At 42.6% G+C, this 17,443-nt stretch overlaps 1 protein-coding gene across 2 annotated transcripts; it reads right to left on the reverse strand.

The window, feature by feature from the left end:
• Positions 1–2,939: 2,939 nt before the first annotated feature.
• Positions 2,940–17,067, reverse strand: LOC121863600 (zwei Ig domain protein zig-8-like). Of its 2 annotated transcripts, XM_042362326.1 has the most exons (7): positions 16,374–17,067; positions 11,140–11,297; positions 9,952–10,162; positions 9,744–9,871; positions 8,116–8,284; positions 5,366–5,428; positions 2,940–3,335 (listed from the first exon to the last, which is right to left on the reverse strand). In XM_042362326.1, exons 1-7 carry the CDS (start codon positions 16,405–16,407, stop codon positions 3,151–3,153), a joined length of 948 nt encoding a protein of 315 aa, XP_042218260.1. In that variant the 5' UTR covers positions 16,408–17,067; the 3' UTR covers positions 2,940–3,150. The 2 variants fall into 2 exon arrangements, with proteins under 2 accessions (XP_042218260.1, XP_042218261.1); XM_042362327.1 differs by lacking the exon at positions 5,366–5,428.
• Positions 17,068–17,443: the final 376 nt, after the last annotated feature.

Raw genomic sequence — 17,443 nt, forward strand, 5'->3', positions numbered from 1 at the left:
GAGAACTAGTTGGTATTCCGGTAGGGAGGAGGGAGTTGGTATGGGCCAACATAACAGTTGACCTGGCCGCTCCCAGAGGAGCGCCAGGTACGTCTTGACCCTTCAGTGGTCAAGTTATCATGCGTGTGTGTGTGTGTGTGTGTGTGTGTGTGTGTGTGTGTGTGTGTGTGTGTGTGCGTGCGTCGGATCTAGTTTCCAGATAAGGTCTCTCTGAAATACCAAAATATAAAGGGTATAGAAACAGAGAGAGGGAGAAAGGTGAATAATAAACAAGGAAGGTCAGTAAACAAAACAATGGGCCAGAAGTTAAGTAGAAAACAAGGGTGTGTGTGTTTGTTCTGCAACGGAAAAGATTTTGTGTGTACAGTATGTGTGAGGTAGGAGAGGGTGAGGGGGAGGAAAAGGGAGTGGTGGTGAGAGGGAGGTGAGGGGGGGGGTGATAAAGGTAGGTAGGTATAGCCTTTCATCTCCATCAACAATATCACATTCCTCTCCCCTCTCTCTCTTCCTCTTCTCTTCCCCTTTCTTCCTCCTCTCTCTCCCCCCTCTCTTCGTTCCCCCCTCTCTCCATCGACTGTACTGTCAACACAACACCATTCACACTGAACCTCTTCGTTAACTGCCTGCCTACCTGTGTAAACATATCTCTCTCTCTCTCTCTCATATTCCCGACTGGATGATGTTGGTTCACTTTTCTCTCTTCCCACCATGAATATAGCCACGTCATACCCACGTAGCCCAGCAACTTGAGCCATCATCTGCCTCAGTACTCGACTAAGATTCTCAAAAACATCGTAAGAGTAATTTTTCCACTTAAGTTGTGTTGTGGAGAATATACTCAGAGTCAATGTCCAATATGTTGGTCTAATTTGAGAAAACTCCTCTCCTCTTTCTTCCTTCCTTCCCTCCCCACCCCCTTCTTCCCTCCCTCATAGTAGTTCATAGCCTCACAGTCAGACATAGACGCAACGTATACATGTACATCGTCTTTTATGAACTATTGAAGGTTTATGATATCTCTCTCTCTCTCTCTCTCTCTCTCTCTCTCTCTCTCTCTCACACACACACACACACACACACACACACACACACACTCACTTCTCAGTCTCAGTGGTTTGAAAGAGATAAAAATGACATCCATTAATAGGATAGGTTAGACAAGTGATCGTGGGCCCTTCATGCCCGGTGGCGAGTCCGGTGGTGCAGTTTACCGAGGCGTACACTAACATCGTTTTCCAAACGGTCCTGGTTGTTATAATTATGGTCGTGGTTGTTATAATTGTGGTCGTGGTTGTTATAGTCATGGTCGTGGTTGTTATAATCATGGTCGTGGTTGTTATAATCATAGTCGTGGTTATGATCATAGTCGTGGCTGTTATAATCATAGTCGTGGTTGTTATAATCATGGCCATGAATGTTATAATCATGGTCGTGGTTGTAATAATCATATTCATGGTTATTATAATCATGGTCGTGGTTGTTATAATCATGGTCGTGGTTGTTATAATCATGGTCGTGGTTGTTATAATCATAGTCGTGGTTGTTATAATCATGGTCGTGGTTGTTATAATCATGGTCGTGGTCGTGATACTTACAGTATCTAATAAACTATAAGAAGGAATAGAATAAAGGTTAGAATAATTAGTTAAAGAAATATTAGCCATAAGGTGAGGTTAAAATCATAAAAATAAATATTATGAATCACACATGATCATTCCAAGATAAATTATATTATGAAGAGAAGTGACCTTAATTCTGGTTAGAATAGTCATCATCTGCTTAAGTCATCACCTGTGTTAAGTCATCATGGTCATCATGTACGTTAGTCAGTTTTAGGCCCATCTCACATGACTGACCGACCATCGATGTTCTTTCCGCGCGAGGGTGTTAGTTTTCAACGCGTCTTATTATTTACGCTGGTGGATGTAAGACCTCCTACCCTCACTGACGCAGCTATGGTCAATTTGGTGTTATTCTTGTTTATAAATGCCTTCTAATCTGTCTCAAGTCTATCCGTCCTGTCTATTGCCATCCTAACTGTCTTTTCGTCTGCATGGTGTTTGACTGTCAGCCCGTCTGTACTCTTTGTGTCGTCAAATCTGTCTGTCTTATCCATTATTGGCGTGTGTCTGCCTGTTTGTCTAATGTGAACCTGTCAGTCAGCTGTCTGTCTGTCATGTTAGCTGCCATATTGTCTATTTGTGCATGTATGAATCTGTCTATTTTTGTCAACCTCCTGTCTGTTTCACTGTCTATATTCACCCTGTGTCTATTGTTGTCATCTTCTCCATGCATTCCTGTTATTATCTTTTTATCTCTTCTCCTTTTCCATGAGCCACAGGAATAAGTATACACTGTAGCTGTAAGGTCGTTTGGTAAGGTTGAAACTGCTCACCCAGACGCATGATGAAACTCAGCTCCCCCCACCTGTTATATCTATCTATTTTCTGTTTCCCCCTTCTTTATTATTCTTCCATTTACTCATCTTCCTTCCTTTACTAATCCAAACAACATTTTAAAGAAAAGTAGGCTTAGAAAAAAGTGGGGGGAGGTGGAGGGAGCCGTACGACAACTGCAATCGTGGGCTGACAGCGTACAGCGAATGAGGGTGCGCCAAGTCCTTAGACTTGCATCGTTTTCCAGCGTAAATAATTTGGTTATGTAATGGCTTCCTAAAGAAACCATTGATATGGGACCAGGTTTGTTCCACTCTACGATTTTTTTGCGATTTTTCCACCAAATTTGATGTAAAACGATTGTGCCGTCTCGGCTGCCCAGAACACACACACACACACACACACACGGCTAGTCCTATAGTATATTAGATTAGATTTGGTCAGGTTAGGTTTGGTTAGGTTAGGTTAAGTTAGGTTAGGTTAGGTTAGGTTAGATTATTGAAAGACTCGTATTATTAAATTATATATATTTTTAGATTCTTGTGTTACAGTTGTACAAGTTGTTCATTCTTATGTATTTACGTGCATAGGACTGTAACATACACACACACACACACACACTCAAAAGTACACATTCGTTCTCCCTTTATTTCCCTGTCTGTGTCTCTTTGTACTGTCTATCTGTCTGTCTGTTTGTCGCTTCCTGTCTTACTGTCGCTCTCTGTCTCTCTTTCTCTCTGTCTGTCTCTGTTTCTCACAAAGATACCACCTTCCATCCGAATGCACATATTCTCAACACACAGCAGACCACTATAGATGTACACAGCAAAACATAAACATTGTGACAGTAGTTATGGCTGTTCCCACAACCCCTGCTCTCTCTATCACTGTTGAGGCTCTGACTGCTCGCGTTGGCATGTACAGCCCCAGGGTGTTCGCCTGGTGGAAAGGGGTAGAAGATAGTGAATTATTTAACCCTTTAGGTGTAATTGCTTAACCCCTTGATTATGGTGACTTAACCCCTTGATTATGATGGCTTAATCCCTTGAATATGACTTAAACCTTTGAGTATGATGGGTTAACCCCTTGAGATGATGACTTAACCCCTTGAGTATGATAACTTAACCCATTGGGTATGATTACTTTACCCCTTGAGTATGATAACGTAACCCTGTTAGTATGAGGGCCTTGATTATGATGACTTAACCCTTTGAGTATGATGGCTTAACCCCTTGAGAATGATGACTTAACCCCTTGAGTATGATGGCTTAACCCCTTGAGTATGTTGATTTAACCCCTTGAGTACGATGACATAACCGCATGAGTATGTTGATTTAACCCCTTGAGTATGGTGGCTTAACTCCTTGATTAGGATAACTTAGCCCCTTGAGTATGATGACTTAACCGCTTGAGTATGATGACCTAACTCCTTGAGATGATGACTTAATCCCTTGATTATGATGACTTAAAATTGAGTATGGTGACTTAACCCCTTGAGTACGATGTCTTAACCCCTTGATTATGATGACTTAACCCCTTGAGTATGATGGCTTTACCCCTTGAGTATGATGACATAACCGCTTGAGTATGATGACTTAACCCCTTGAATATGATGGCTTAACCCCTTCAGTATAATGGCTTAACCCCTTGGGTATGATGACATAACCCCTTGAGTATGATGTACTTAACCCTTTGAGTATGATGGCTTAACCCCTTGAGTATGTTGACTTAACCCATTGGGTATGATTACTTAACCCCTTGAGTATGATAACTTAACCCTTTGAGTATGATGTCTTAAACCCTTTGAGTATGATGGCTTAACCCCTTGAGTATGTTGACTTAACCCATTGGGTATGATTACTTAACCCCTTGGGTATGATGACATAACCCCTTGAGTATGATGTACTTAACCCTTTGAGTATGATGGCTTAACCCCTTGAGTATGTTGACTTAACCCATTGGGTATGATTACTTAACCCCTTGAGTATGATAACTTAACCCTTTGAGTATGATGTCTTAAACCCTTTGAGTATGATGGCTTAACCCCTTGAGTATGATGACTTAACCTTTGAGCATGATGGCTTAACCCCTTGAGTATGATGACTTAAACCTTTGAGTATGATGACTTAACCCCTTGACTATGATGACTTAAAACCTTTGAGTATGATGACTTAACACCTTGAGTATGATGACTTAAACCTTTGAGTATGATGACTTAACCCCTTGAGTATGATGACTTAACCCTTTGAGTGTGATGGCTTAACCCCTTGAGTATGATGACTTAAACCTTTGAGTATGATGGGTTAAACCCTTGAGTATGATGACTTAAACCTTTGAGTATGATGGTTTAAACCCTTGAGTATGATGACTTAAACCTTTGAGTATGATGGTTTAAACCCTTGAGTATGATGACTTAACACCTTGAGTACGATGACTTAAACCTTTGAGTATGATGGTTTAAACCCTTGAGTATGATGACTAAAACCTTTGAGTATGATGACTTAACACCTTGAGTATGATGACTTAAACCTTTGAGTATGATGGTTTAAACCCTTGAGTATGATGACTTAAACCTTTGAGTGTGATGGCTTAACACCTTGAGTATGATGACTTAAACCTTTGAGTATGATGGTTTAAACCCTTGAGTATGATGACTTAAACCTTTGAGTATGATGGTTTAAACCCTTGAGTATGATGACTTAAACCTTTGAGTATGATGGTTTAAACCCTTGAGTATGATGACTTAAACCTTTATGACTTAAACCTTTGAGTATGATGACTTAACACCTTGAGTATGATGACTTAAACCTTTGAGTATGATGGTTTAAACCCTTGAGTATGATGACTTAAACCTTTGAGTATGATGACTTAACACCTTGAGTATGATGACTTAAACCTTTGAGTATGATGGTTTAAACCCTTGAGTATGATGCCTTGAACAAAGAGAGAAAGAGAGAGAGAGACCTCACCAGGTAGAGGTGGGTGATGAGAGAGAGGTAAGGTGCTGTTCTTAGCAGCTGCTGGCTCCTCACCTGAAAATGTTGACAATAATTACTGATACACACATTTGCTCTATCTAATACACACACACATGGTATTTCCCCCCTCCCCCCCCCACACACACACACACAAGTTAGTACACACATGGTATTGCACACCCTCTCCCCACACACACAAGTTAGTACACACATGGTATTGCACACCCCCACCCCCATACACACACACACACACACGCACACAAGTTAGTACACACTTGTATTACCCCCACCACACACACACACACACACACACACACACACACACACAAGTTAGTACACACATGGTATTGCACCCCACACCCCCACACACACAAACACACACACACACACACACACACACACACACACACACACACACACACACGCACACACACACACAAGTTAGTACACACTTGGTATTGCACCCGCACCCCCCTCCCACACACACACACGCACACACACACACAAGTTAGTACACACATGGTATTGCACCCCCACCCACACACACACACACACATACGACGCTCTATCGGACACTCCTCACAGGTGGAAGTACGTGGATGACTGCACTGTGGGGGTTTCAGTGGACAACACCGCACCAGACTACTCACCGCTCCAAGGCACCCTGGACAGGCTACAGGCATGGACTACAGAGAACAAGGTCACCATCAACCACACCAAAACCGAAGTCATGCACATCAATACTGCCACCACTCCAGTGCAAGCCCCAGCAGTCACAGTGGGTGCCCATCCTCTCCAGCTGGTGCAGTCTGCCAAACTCCTGGGTGTAACTATAGACAACAAACTTGACTGGAAGGCCCATGTAAATAACACAGTCAAAGCAGCCTCTTACCGTCTCTACATGCTACGAAGACGTAGGTCACTTGGTACACCCACGCCAGAGCTGAGGACCATCTACAACGCCTTTATTCTCCCCAAACTAACGTATGCGTCACCACCCTGATCGTCTTCTCTCAACTCTACCCAACAACGTCAGCTAGAGAAGGTACAGAAAAGGGCCTGCAGAATCATGCTCGGCGCAGAATACTCCGGCTACACCAACGCTCTCTCCACCCTGGAAATGCCATCCCTCAGTGACCTCCACCACCAAGCACTGGAAAGGTTTGGCCGTGGACTACTGCACCACCCTCGCCATCACCACCTCCTGCCACCTGCAGCCCCCCCACCCAACTCGCGCAGTCCGCCACTACAACAAAATTCAGCCCATAAGAGCCCTCACTGATAGATATAAGAACAGTACCATCCCATCTATTGTTAAAATAATAAACAACTCCTGATTTATGTACTGCACAGCCCTGTAAATGTATTCAATGCATATTATATCATTATGTCTAATTCCAATGTAAGTCTGTATATTTTCAGCCACCGGCTGCAACCGTTTATTATTATTATTATTACACACACACACATGCACACACACACACATGCACACACACACACACAAGTTAGTACACACATGGTATTGCACCCCCCACCCCCCCACACACACAAACACACAAACACACACACATAAGAACATAAGAACATAAGAATGGAGGAAACTGCAGCGGGCCTATTGGCCCATACTGGGCAGTCCCGTTTACACCCAACCCCTATTGCTCATATAAGCATCCAACCTATGTTTGAAGCTATTCAGCGTATTCGAGTTAATGATGATATTTGGTAACTTGTTCCATTCATCCACTACTCTGTTTCCAAACCAGTGTTTACCGATTTCACGCCTAAATCTAAATTTATCTAATTTAAAACCATTGTTACGAGTTCGCTCCTGGTTGGATAGTTTGAGTACCTTTGTAATGTCCCCTTTGTTTAGCCCTGCCTTCCACTTATACACCTCTATCAGGTCGCCCCTCGCTCTACGTCTCTCGAGGGAGTGCAAATTAAGATGCTTTAGCCTGTCTCTATATTCAAGGTTCCTAATGCCCGGGATTAGTCTTGTCATTCTCCTCTGAATTCTTTCCAAGGATTCTATATCCATTCTGTAATACGGTGACCAGAACTGAACTGCGTAGTCCAGGTGTGGTCTCACAAGAGCAAGATACAGTTTTAGGATGACCTCGCTAGTCTTGTAACTAACACTCCTTTGTATGAACCCAAGTACTTTATTAGCCTTGTTACGAGCAAAAACACATTGTTTACTTGGTTTAAGGTTCCTACTTATCATTACTCCTAAATCTCTCTCGCAGTCGGATTTCTCTATGGCATCGTTGTTCATCTGGTATCTGGTTTCCCTGTTTACATCTCCTATACTGAGTACTTTACATTTGTCGACGTTGAATTTCATCTGCCATTTTTCAGACCATTCGAAAAATTTGTTTAGATCTTCCTGTAGTTTTGCCGAGTCCTCGTCAGATTTAATAACACGTCCTATTTTAGTGTCATCAGCAAATTTACTTATGGTGCTGTCTATGCCGATATCTATGTCGTTTATGTATATAATAAATAATAATGGTCCAAGTACTGAGCCAGAACACCACACACACACACACACACACACACACACAAGTTAGTACACGGTTGGTATTGCACCCCCCCTCCCACACACACACGCACACACACACACACACAAGTTAGTATACACATGGTATTGCACCCCACCCCCCACACACACACACGCACACACACACACAAGTTAGTAAACACATGGTATTGCACCCCCCCCCACACACACACTCACTCACCATCCAAAACATGCAGCATCACCCTGACAGCGTTAAGGTTAGATGGGACACAAATGTATTCCCCAGTATCCTGTAGCCTCGCCCGGGAGAGTAGCAGAGAACTGATGGTAGTGGGTCCTCTCTCCATGATAATTGACACCCCCCCTCGACTACTGCTGTAGCTGATGCTCTGAAATACATTAGAATACATTACAATACAGTAGAATATAATAGAATACAGTAGAATACAATAAAATACATTATAATACGGTATAATACATTAGAATACATTATAATACAGTATAATACAGTAGAATACAGTAGAATACCTTATAATACCGTAGAATACATTATAATACAGTAGAATACATTATAATACAGTAGAATACATTATAATACAGTAGAATATAATAGAATACAGTAGAATATAGTAGAATACATTGTAATACATTATAATACAGTAGAATACAATAAAATACATTATAATGCGGTATAATACATTAGAATACATTATAATACAGTATAATACAGTAGAATACAGTAGAATACCTTATAATACCGTAGAATACATTATAATACAGTAGAATACATTATAATACAGTAGAATATAATAGAATACAGTAGAATACAATAAAATACATTATAATACGGTATAATACATTAGAATACAGTATAATACAGTAGAATACAGTAGAATACCTTATTATACCGTAGAATACATTATAATACAGTAGAATACATTATAATACAGTAGAATACATTATAATACAGTAGAATATAATGGAATACAGTAGAATATAGTAGAATACATTATAATACAGTAGAATACAATAAAATACATTATAATACGGTATAATACATTAGAATACATTATAATACAGTAGAATACAATAAAATACATTATAATACGGTATAATACATTAGAATACATTATAATACAGTATAATACAGTAGAATACAGTAGAATACCTTATAATACCGTAGAATACATTATAATACAGTAGAATACATTATAATACAGTAGAATACATTATAATACAGTAGAATATAGTAGAATACATTATAATACATTATAATACAGTAGAATACAATAGAATACATTATAATACAGTAGAATACAATAGAATAAATTATAATACAGTAGAATACATTATAATACAGTAGAATACAGTAGAATACAGTAGTATTCATTATAATTCAGTAGAATACTGTAGAATAAATTATAATACAGTAGAATACATTATAATACAGTAGAATACAGTAGAATACAGTAGTATTCATTATAATTCAGTAGAATACTGTAGAATAAATTATAATACAGTAGAATACATTATAATACAGTAGAATACAGTAGAATACGTTAGAATCCATTAGAATACAGTAGAATACAGTAAAGATATGTTAGGATGCAGTAGCATATGGTTTTAGGGCTAGTCTATACAGATATTGTGTGTATGTGTGTGTGTTTAGTGTGCGTGTATACATGTGTGTATGTCTACCACAATTTATACACTATTACCAGAACCTACCACAACCTACCACAACCTACTACCACAACCTTTACCACCACCACAAACCTATAGTATTATTACAACTTACCCCAACCTACCATGACTCCCAAACAACTACCACAACCTACCACAACCTACCTTATTCTCGTGGTACCAAAGGACGTAGGCTGGTGGCTCAGGAAGGCCGTGCAAGATGCAGGTCAGGTTAATAATACTCTCCTTTTGAATATACAGGTCGGGCGCTCCTAAAATTTCTCCTTTCGGCTCTGTGGAAGGATAAGGGAATGTAAGTTGTCTCTCTCTCTCTCTCTCACTCTCTCTCTCTCTCACACACACACTCACTCACCCAAAACTCTCAGGTAGATGGTAAAAGCTTTGACTGGCTTTATATTGATCTGACAGTCATAAATTCCTTGGTCACGAGGCTGTACAGATTTAATACGCAGAGTCCATTGGTTTGTTCCCTGCTGGTGTAAGGCCTCGTAACGTAGGTCTGTTGTGTAGGTGTAGCGCCCCACTGCCAGTATACGGAGATCTCTGCCCCTCATCCATGATACCTAGATAGAGGAGAACATCTGGTTAGGAATACGTGTGTGTGTGTGTGTGTGTGTGTGTGTGTGTCTTCTCCACGTATGTCTCCAAGCATAATTGTACATGCATACATACATACATACATACATACATACATACATACATACATACATACTGCATACATACATACACTAGCTCAGTTAAAACATCATTAAAGCAATAAATAAACATTCTCACACGAGACACAAACATTACGTCAGATCAGTAAAGGCGGGTGTTTGATATAGTGAAGACTGATAGAAGAATAGTATTTTGAGTTATATGTACTCTCTCTCTCTCTCTCTCTCTCTCTCTCTCTCTCTCTTTGTCACTCATATTGCCGCATAGTGTATTATAGTGTCTTACAGTGCCATTACTTTATTTCACTTACAATACGACACTCAGCTAAGTGCCTACCATTAGTCTAAGTGCCTCAAAGTGCCTTGAGTGCCTTGTGGAAATATATCTACATTGTCCCAGGGAGATTGTCAGAGTCTGCATATAATTACCATAAGTTTAAAAGTAATGCAGTATTTTGGGGAGTAAAAGTTTTGTTATGATTAGGTTGGGTTCGGTTAGGTTAGGTTCGGTTAGTTAGATTAGAATGATAAGGTTAGACTAGGTTTGGTTTGGGTTGGTTAGGTCAAATTAGCTTATATTTGATTAGATAAGACTAGGTCAGATTAGGTTTGGTTTGAATTAGGTTACATTAATATTTATACTTTCTCAATGTGCACATAAACTGGAGTGTACATTACTAAGTTAACACAGTACAGGTCGAGTGAAGTACAATACACTTTGTACTGTATATTCTGAAGTTTTTGATATGTGTACATTGTACTTTGTTTAAGATGTAAATAATGGAATATGTAGTGTGTGTGTGTGTGAGTGTGTGTGTGTTTGTGAGTGTGTGAGTGTGTGTGTGTGTGTGTGTGTGTGTGTGTGTACATTCCTACACACTTACCGTTCTGTTACGTATGGAGTGAACCCGGCAGTGTAGCTCCGCCTCTCTGCCAACATGCGCCGTGTGATTGGTCATCATTGTGGAGTCAAAGTATGGCTGATCCGTGATTAATGGGGGAGGTGGGATGAGGCCTTGACCTTCGACCTTATTTACTGCCACTGTGGAGGTCAAAGTAGTGTGTTAGTGACCAGTCGCGGTCTGACCACGTAAGAGGACAGACGTGTGCCCATAGATGCTCCTGTCCTCCCGATCATCACACAAAGGCCACCTCAGTCTCTACCTACCCTTTCGCCGGCAAGTGTTGCCAGCGATGGGGGGGCGGGGTCGGCGTAAGCGCCCCAGAAGAGGCGTCCCCTCTCTCATGGATACAGACATTTCTGAAACGGATAGTCATAGTGCATCCCACACCCTGCAAGAGTCAGACCTTAGTGATAGTGACAGTAACAGTAATGTTTCTATGGGAGACACTTGCCGGAGTGGTAACACCAATGCCAAGGGCAGCTCTCCCCTCGACAGTCGACACCCACCCCTCTGCCAACCAACCAAGTAATTTGCATCTGCATTTCCCCAAGGACTTATTGAAAACCGTTGAAGCACGGTTTAATTGGAAAACAAAGTATTGGAGACAACACGGTCTCACCATTCAATTCCGAAAAGTTAAGAACCGTAACTTTATCAAGTGTCAGACACCCGAGATCTATGAAACACTCGGTACTGTTGGATTTCACGGGGTTGTCCTCGTGCCTCCATCTGCTGACGCAGCGGAATGTTGCCACATCCTAGTTAAACAGTTCTCCCTGTACACTGAAGTCGAAGATGCTCGTAACTTTAATCCACGTATACTCAGTGTATGTCAACACTACCGATGGAAGACCCCACAAGCAGCTGTCATAGTTAAATGGAAGGGAGTGCCCAACCACTGTACGTTGAACATGTCACCCGGGGGGCCTGCTTTTTGTGTCATCTGCTGCCAACGTGATCGTCCCAGATGTCGCTTCTGTTCACGTAACCATAACTCTGCCGCCTGTGCCCCAAAAAATCAAAGACCACCTCAATGGAGGTCGTGTGGGCTATGTTGTTGACCCCAGGTGTTGTAATTGTGGTGCCTGGCACATTGCTGACTCACGACAATGCCCCAAACGTCCGTCTGTCCCAGGAGAAAAGCCTCCCCGAAGGCTGCGTCAATCTCAACCTCTCCCCTAGCCTACTGAGCCTAATCCTTCTGCGTCTTCTCTGTCTCCAGCAACGCCTTCTTCAACAACACCTGCCCCTGCCTGACCTCACCTGGCTGCAACACAGCAATCCCAGCCGTCCCTTAACTCAACTACAACTGGGCCTACTCTCCGTCTCTACTCTGACGCTGTCAGGCCTCGTGCTCCCACCGGTGCCTCCACACAACCCCCCTCCGGTGACACCACACAGATCATATCCCTCTCACACGAATTTACCAACCGTATTGAAAGACTCTTTGATACACTCTGTACCGTCATCTCCAACCTACTCAGACTACCCCTGCCTCCAGCTGCTACCCAGTCACCCCCTTTTCTGGTTTGACACAACCTGGTAGTCCCCCTGTGTGCCCCTCATGCTCACGGCCTACTCCACCGCCGCCTGGCACCACTGCTGGCGTCCACACCGAGTCTGCCCCATGCCCGGCTGTCCCCGTCCACCCACCGCGCGCTCATGGACCCGAGGACACCACCCCGGCTACCCCCCCTCCCCACTCCCGTCATGCCGGCACCTGGGGCCCATCCTCTCCAGTTCTCCACATCAATTGACCACCATGCGGACATGCTAGTGGACTACGTATCTACGCCATGAAGGGCGTCCCCTACCAACCACTCGATGTCCCCCTTGAAGCCGACACTACCGACGTACACGCCATCACAATCACACTAAAAGGTATGTCCCTCAATATTGTCAATGCCTATGGCCTGGCACTTGACATTATTAGGGACCTGCCACGCTTTGCCATAAACAGATAAATTATACCGGCAATTTCCCCCCACACAATCATCATTCTGTCACTTTATGTAACTTGCTGACAAAACCCATGACCCTTCAAGCTCTTACGCCCTTATTACATGAGTCATAAAGGCAAGCATGAGCTCCACATGCTTCCCAGATGGGCACTTTAAACGCTTCTGCGCTTTACCTTGCACAGGATGTACAGAGGTGCCCAATAAACTAACCCCCTCTGGGGCAATCTAAAAATCTAAAAAAATCTTCTACACCTCATCAAATTCACGCCCAGGAGGCCCTAGGCCGGCCATCCTCGATTTCGAGGGGCTTCCAATATATCATGGTGTTAATGGTGTTGTCATGGTGCTGTCTTATGGTAGTATCAAGGTGTTAATGGTGTTGTTATGGTGTTACCTTGTGGTATAATCATGTTGTTAATGGTGTTGTCAAGGTGTTGTCCTGTGGTAGTATCATGTTGTCATGGTGTTGTCTTGTGGTAGTATCATGGTGTTAATGGTGTTGTCATGGTGCTGTGTTGTGGTAGTGTTACGGTGGTAATGGTGTTGTCTATGGTAGCATCATGTTATTAATGGTGTTGTCATGGTGTTCCCTTGTGGTAGTGTTACGGTGGTAATGGTGTTGTCATGGTGTTATCTTGTGGCAGAATCATGTTGTTAATGGTGTTGTCATGGTGTTGTCTTGTGGTAGCATCAGTGTTACGGTGGTAATGGTGTTGTCATGGTGTTGTCTTGTGGTAGCATCATGTTATTAATGGTGTTGTCATGGTGTTCCCATGGTGTTGTCTTGTGGTAGTGTTATGTGTTAATGGTGTTGTCATGGTGTTGTTGTGGTAGTGTTATGGTAATGGTGTTGTCATGGTGTTATCTTGTGGCAGAATCATGTTGTTAATGGTGTTGTCATGGTGTTGTCTTGTGGTAGTGTTATGGTGTTAATGGTGTTGTCTTGTGGTAGTATCATGGTGTTAATGGAGTTGTCATGGTGTTGTCTTGTGGCAGAATCATGTTGTTAATGGTGTTGTCATGGTGTTGTCTTGTGGTAGTGTTATGGTGTTAATGGTGTTGTCATGGTGTTGCGTTGTGGTAGTGTTACGGTGGTAATGGTGTTGTCCTATGGTAGTATTATGTCGTTAATGGTGTTGTCATGGTGTTGTCCTGTGGTAGTGTTATGGTGTTAATGGTGTTGTCTTGTGGTAGTATCATGGTGTTAATGGAGTTGTCATGGTGTTGTCTTGTGGCAGAATCATGTTGTTAATGGTGTTGTCATGGTGTTGTCTTGTGGTAGTGTTATGGTGTTAATGGTGTTGTCATGGTGTTGCGTTGTGGTAGTGTTACGGTGGTAATGGTGTTGTCCTATGGTAGTATTATGTCGTTAATGGTGTTGTCATGGTGTTGTCCTGTGGTAGTGTTATGGTGTTAATGGCGTTGTCTTGTGGTAGTATCATGGTGTTAATGGAGTTGTCATGGTGTTGTCTTGTGGTAGTGTTATGGTGTTAATGGTGTTGTCATGGTGTTGTCTTGTGGTAGTGTTATGGTGTTAATGGTGTTGTCATGGTGTTGCGTTGTGGTAGTGTTACGGTGGTCATGGTGTTGTCATGGTGTTGCGTTGTGGTAGTGTTACGGTGGTAATGGTGTTGTCCTATGGTAGTATTATGTTGTTAATGGTGTTGTCATGGTGCTGTCCTGTGGTAGTGTTATGGTGTTAATAGTGTTGTCTTGTGGTAGTATCATGGTGTTAATGGAGTTGTCATGGTGTTGTCTTGTGGTAGTGTTATGGTTTTAATGGTGTTGTCATGGTTTTGTCTTGTGGTAGTATCATGGGTTTAATGGTGTTGTCTTGTGGTAGTATCATGGTATTAATGGTGTTATCATAGTGTTGTGTTGTGGTAGTGTTACGGTGGTAATGGTGTTGTCTTGTGGTAGCATCATGTTATTAATGGTGTTGTCATGGTGTTGTTTTGTGGTAGTGTTACGGTGGTAATGGTGTTGTCATGGTGTTATCTTGTGGTAGTATCATGCTGTCAATGGTGTTGTCATGGTGTTGTCTTGTGGCAGAATCATGTTGTTAATGGTGTTGTCATGGTGTTGTCTTGTGGTAGTGTCATGTTGTTAATGGTGTTGTCATGGTGTTGTGTTGTGGTAGTGTTACGGTGGTAATGGTGTTGTCATGGTGTTGTTTTGTGGTAGTGTTATGTGTTAATGGTGTTGTCATGGTTTTGTCTTGTGGTAGTATAATGTTGCTAATTGTGTTGTCATGATCTTGTTTTGTGGAGCAGCTCAAGGCACTTCAAAACTTTCACCAACGTAATCTACGTTCCATCCTCTGTGTTCGCTGGGAAGACAAGAAAACAAATGCCAGTATTCTCGATGACACCAACTGTAGGAGCATAGGGGCTACCAGTATCCATGAACAACTACATAGGACTGACAAAGTGCCAAATCGACCCCTTCAACTGGGAGTCGATTACTCCACATCGTAACGCTTGGAGGAGCACCACACGTGATGGTGTCAATACTTTCGAGTTTGCCCGACTGCAAACCGCGGCAGACAAACGCCAACGCCGGAAAGAGGCTGCCACCGTCCCTCCCGCACCAGATCCAGCCCTCCACATGTGCAACGAATATGATCGACTCTGCCTATCCCATATCGGCCTCTTTAGTCACCTCATAACTCACCAAAATAGGTGACATCCTAAATAACTCACATCATTGTATCATAGCTGGATGATCGTCAAACTTGATAACGAGTGATAGAAAAGTAGTAGTAGTAGGAGGTAGAACTGTGTAGCAGGGAGGGTAGTGGAGGTAAGGGTGCGTAGCAGGGAGGGTAGTGGAGGTAAGGGTGTGTAGCAGGGAGGGTAGTGGAGGTAGAACTGTGTAGCAGGGAGGGTAGTGGAGGTAGAACTGTGTAGCAGGGAGGGTAGTGGAGGTAAGGGTGCGTAGCAGGGAGGGTAGTGGAGGTAAGGGTGTGTAGCAGGGAGTGGCGGCTGGAGGTAAGGGTGTGTAGCAGGGAGGGTAGTGGAGGTAAGGGTGTGTAGCAGGGAGGGTAGTGGAGGTAGAAATGTGTAGCAGGGAGGGTAGTGGAGGTAAGGGTGTGTAGCAGGGAGGATAGTGAAGGTAAGGGTGTGTAGCATGGAGGATAATGAAGTTAGGGTTTCGTAGTAGGGAGGGTAGTGGAGATAGGGGTGAGGAGATGTAGTCACTTTAAATTCAGCGTGTGGGAATTTACCTTGAAATTTTATTGGCAACTCTTACCTCCGAGAACAGCTAATAACAGTAGAATATTCATGGTGGTGAGTCACACAGTAGTGGGTCTCACGGTGGTGGGTCACACAGTCGTTGGTCGTAGGTGGTGAGTCACACAGTAGTTGGTCGTGTGGTGGTGAGTCACACAGTAGTGGGTCTCACGGTGGTGGGTCACACAGTAGTGGGTCTCACGGTGGTGAGTCACACAGTAGTGGGTCTCACGGTGGTGGGTCACACAGTCGTTGGTCGGAGGTGGTGGGTCACACAGTAGTTGGTCGTATGGTGGTGGGTCACACAGATTGTTCTAGATCAAAGATGTTCTCACACAACTTTGAAATTTGTCTTGGTTTTATTAGATATATCGAAATTCAAAAAGTTAATGAATTATAACTTAATATTTTGAAATAAATAATAAAATCAAAGTTTAGTTAAGAGATGAGATGATATTCTTGTTTTAAATGTTCACTTCCCCTCACAAACACTTTATTTTACAACCAAAACAAAATGAGTAACAAACACTCGTAGGAATATTTTTACGTCACTCAGTTCTCAACAAGTAATAATTTTGGACATTTTCATATGTTCAGGCATGCTTGGTTATGGTATGCCCTTCATAAGTGGTTGGTCGGGAAAGATGTGGTGGTGTATTTCGGTCGGTCTTAGGTAGTGAGGGAGAGCGTGCACGGACCCTCCTCCTCCGCCGCGCCGCTGTCGCTGTACTGACGATCACCAGCTCACTGTTCAGCTCAGCCAGTTGGCCATACATACACCATTATCACTACCTTCCCTAAGCAATACTACTACTACTAATACTTGCCACCATCACTACTACTACTACTTGCTATCACCACCGTTACTACTACTACTACCACCTGATAATACTTCCACCTGATAGTACTACTACCACCACCTACTAAAACTTTTTTTTTTTTTTATATGGCCTCCAGCCTCCCCCAATAGCCATACCTTCGCCACCATTTAATTACCTTAATATTAAATAGCCTAATACATAAATAGCTATCCTATCTGTGCTAAATTAGTTGAGCAGCAGATCTATGCGGGATTCAGTGACAGTAGCC

Source organism: Homarus americanus, unplaced genomic scaffold, assembly GCF_018991925.1.
Source record: "Homarus americanus isolate GMGI-L3 unplaced genomic scaffold, GMGI_Hamer_2.0 scaffold41366, whole genome shotgun sequence".
NCBI lineage: Eukaryota > Metazoa > Arthropoda > Malacostraca > Decapoda > Nephropidae > Homarus > Homarus americanus.

Bases quoted from the DNA above. Each gene is read 5' to 3' on its own strand.
- LOC121863600 (XM_042362326.1), bottom strand. From the start codon at position 16,407: ATGAATATTCTACTGTTATTAGCTGTTCTCGGAG. The intron at 11,298-16,373 runs GTAAGAGTTGCC...TGACCTCCACAG, and splicing joins GTTATTAGCTGTTCTCGGAG to TGGCAGTAAATAAGGTCGAA. The intron at 10,163-11,139 runs GTAAGTGTGTAG...TCCTCTATCTAG, and splicing joins ACTCCATACGTAACAGAACG to GTATCATGGATGAGGGGCAG.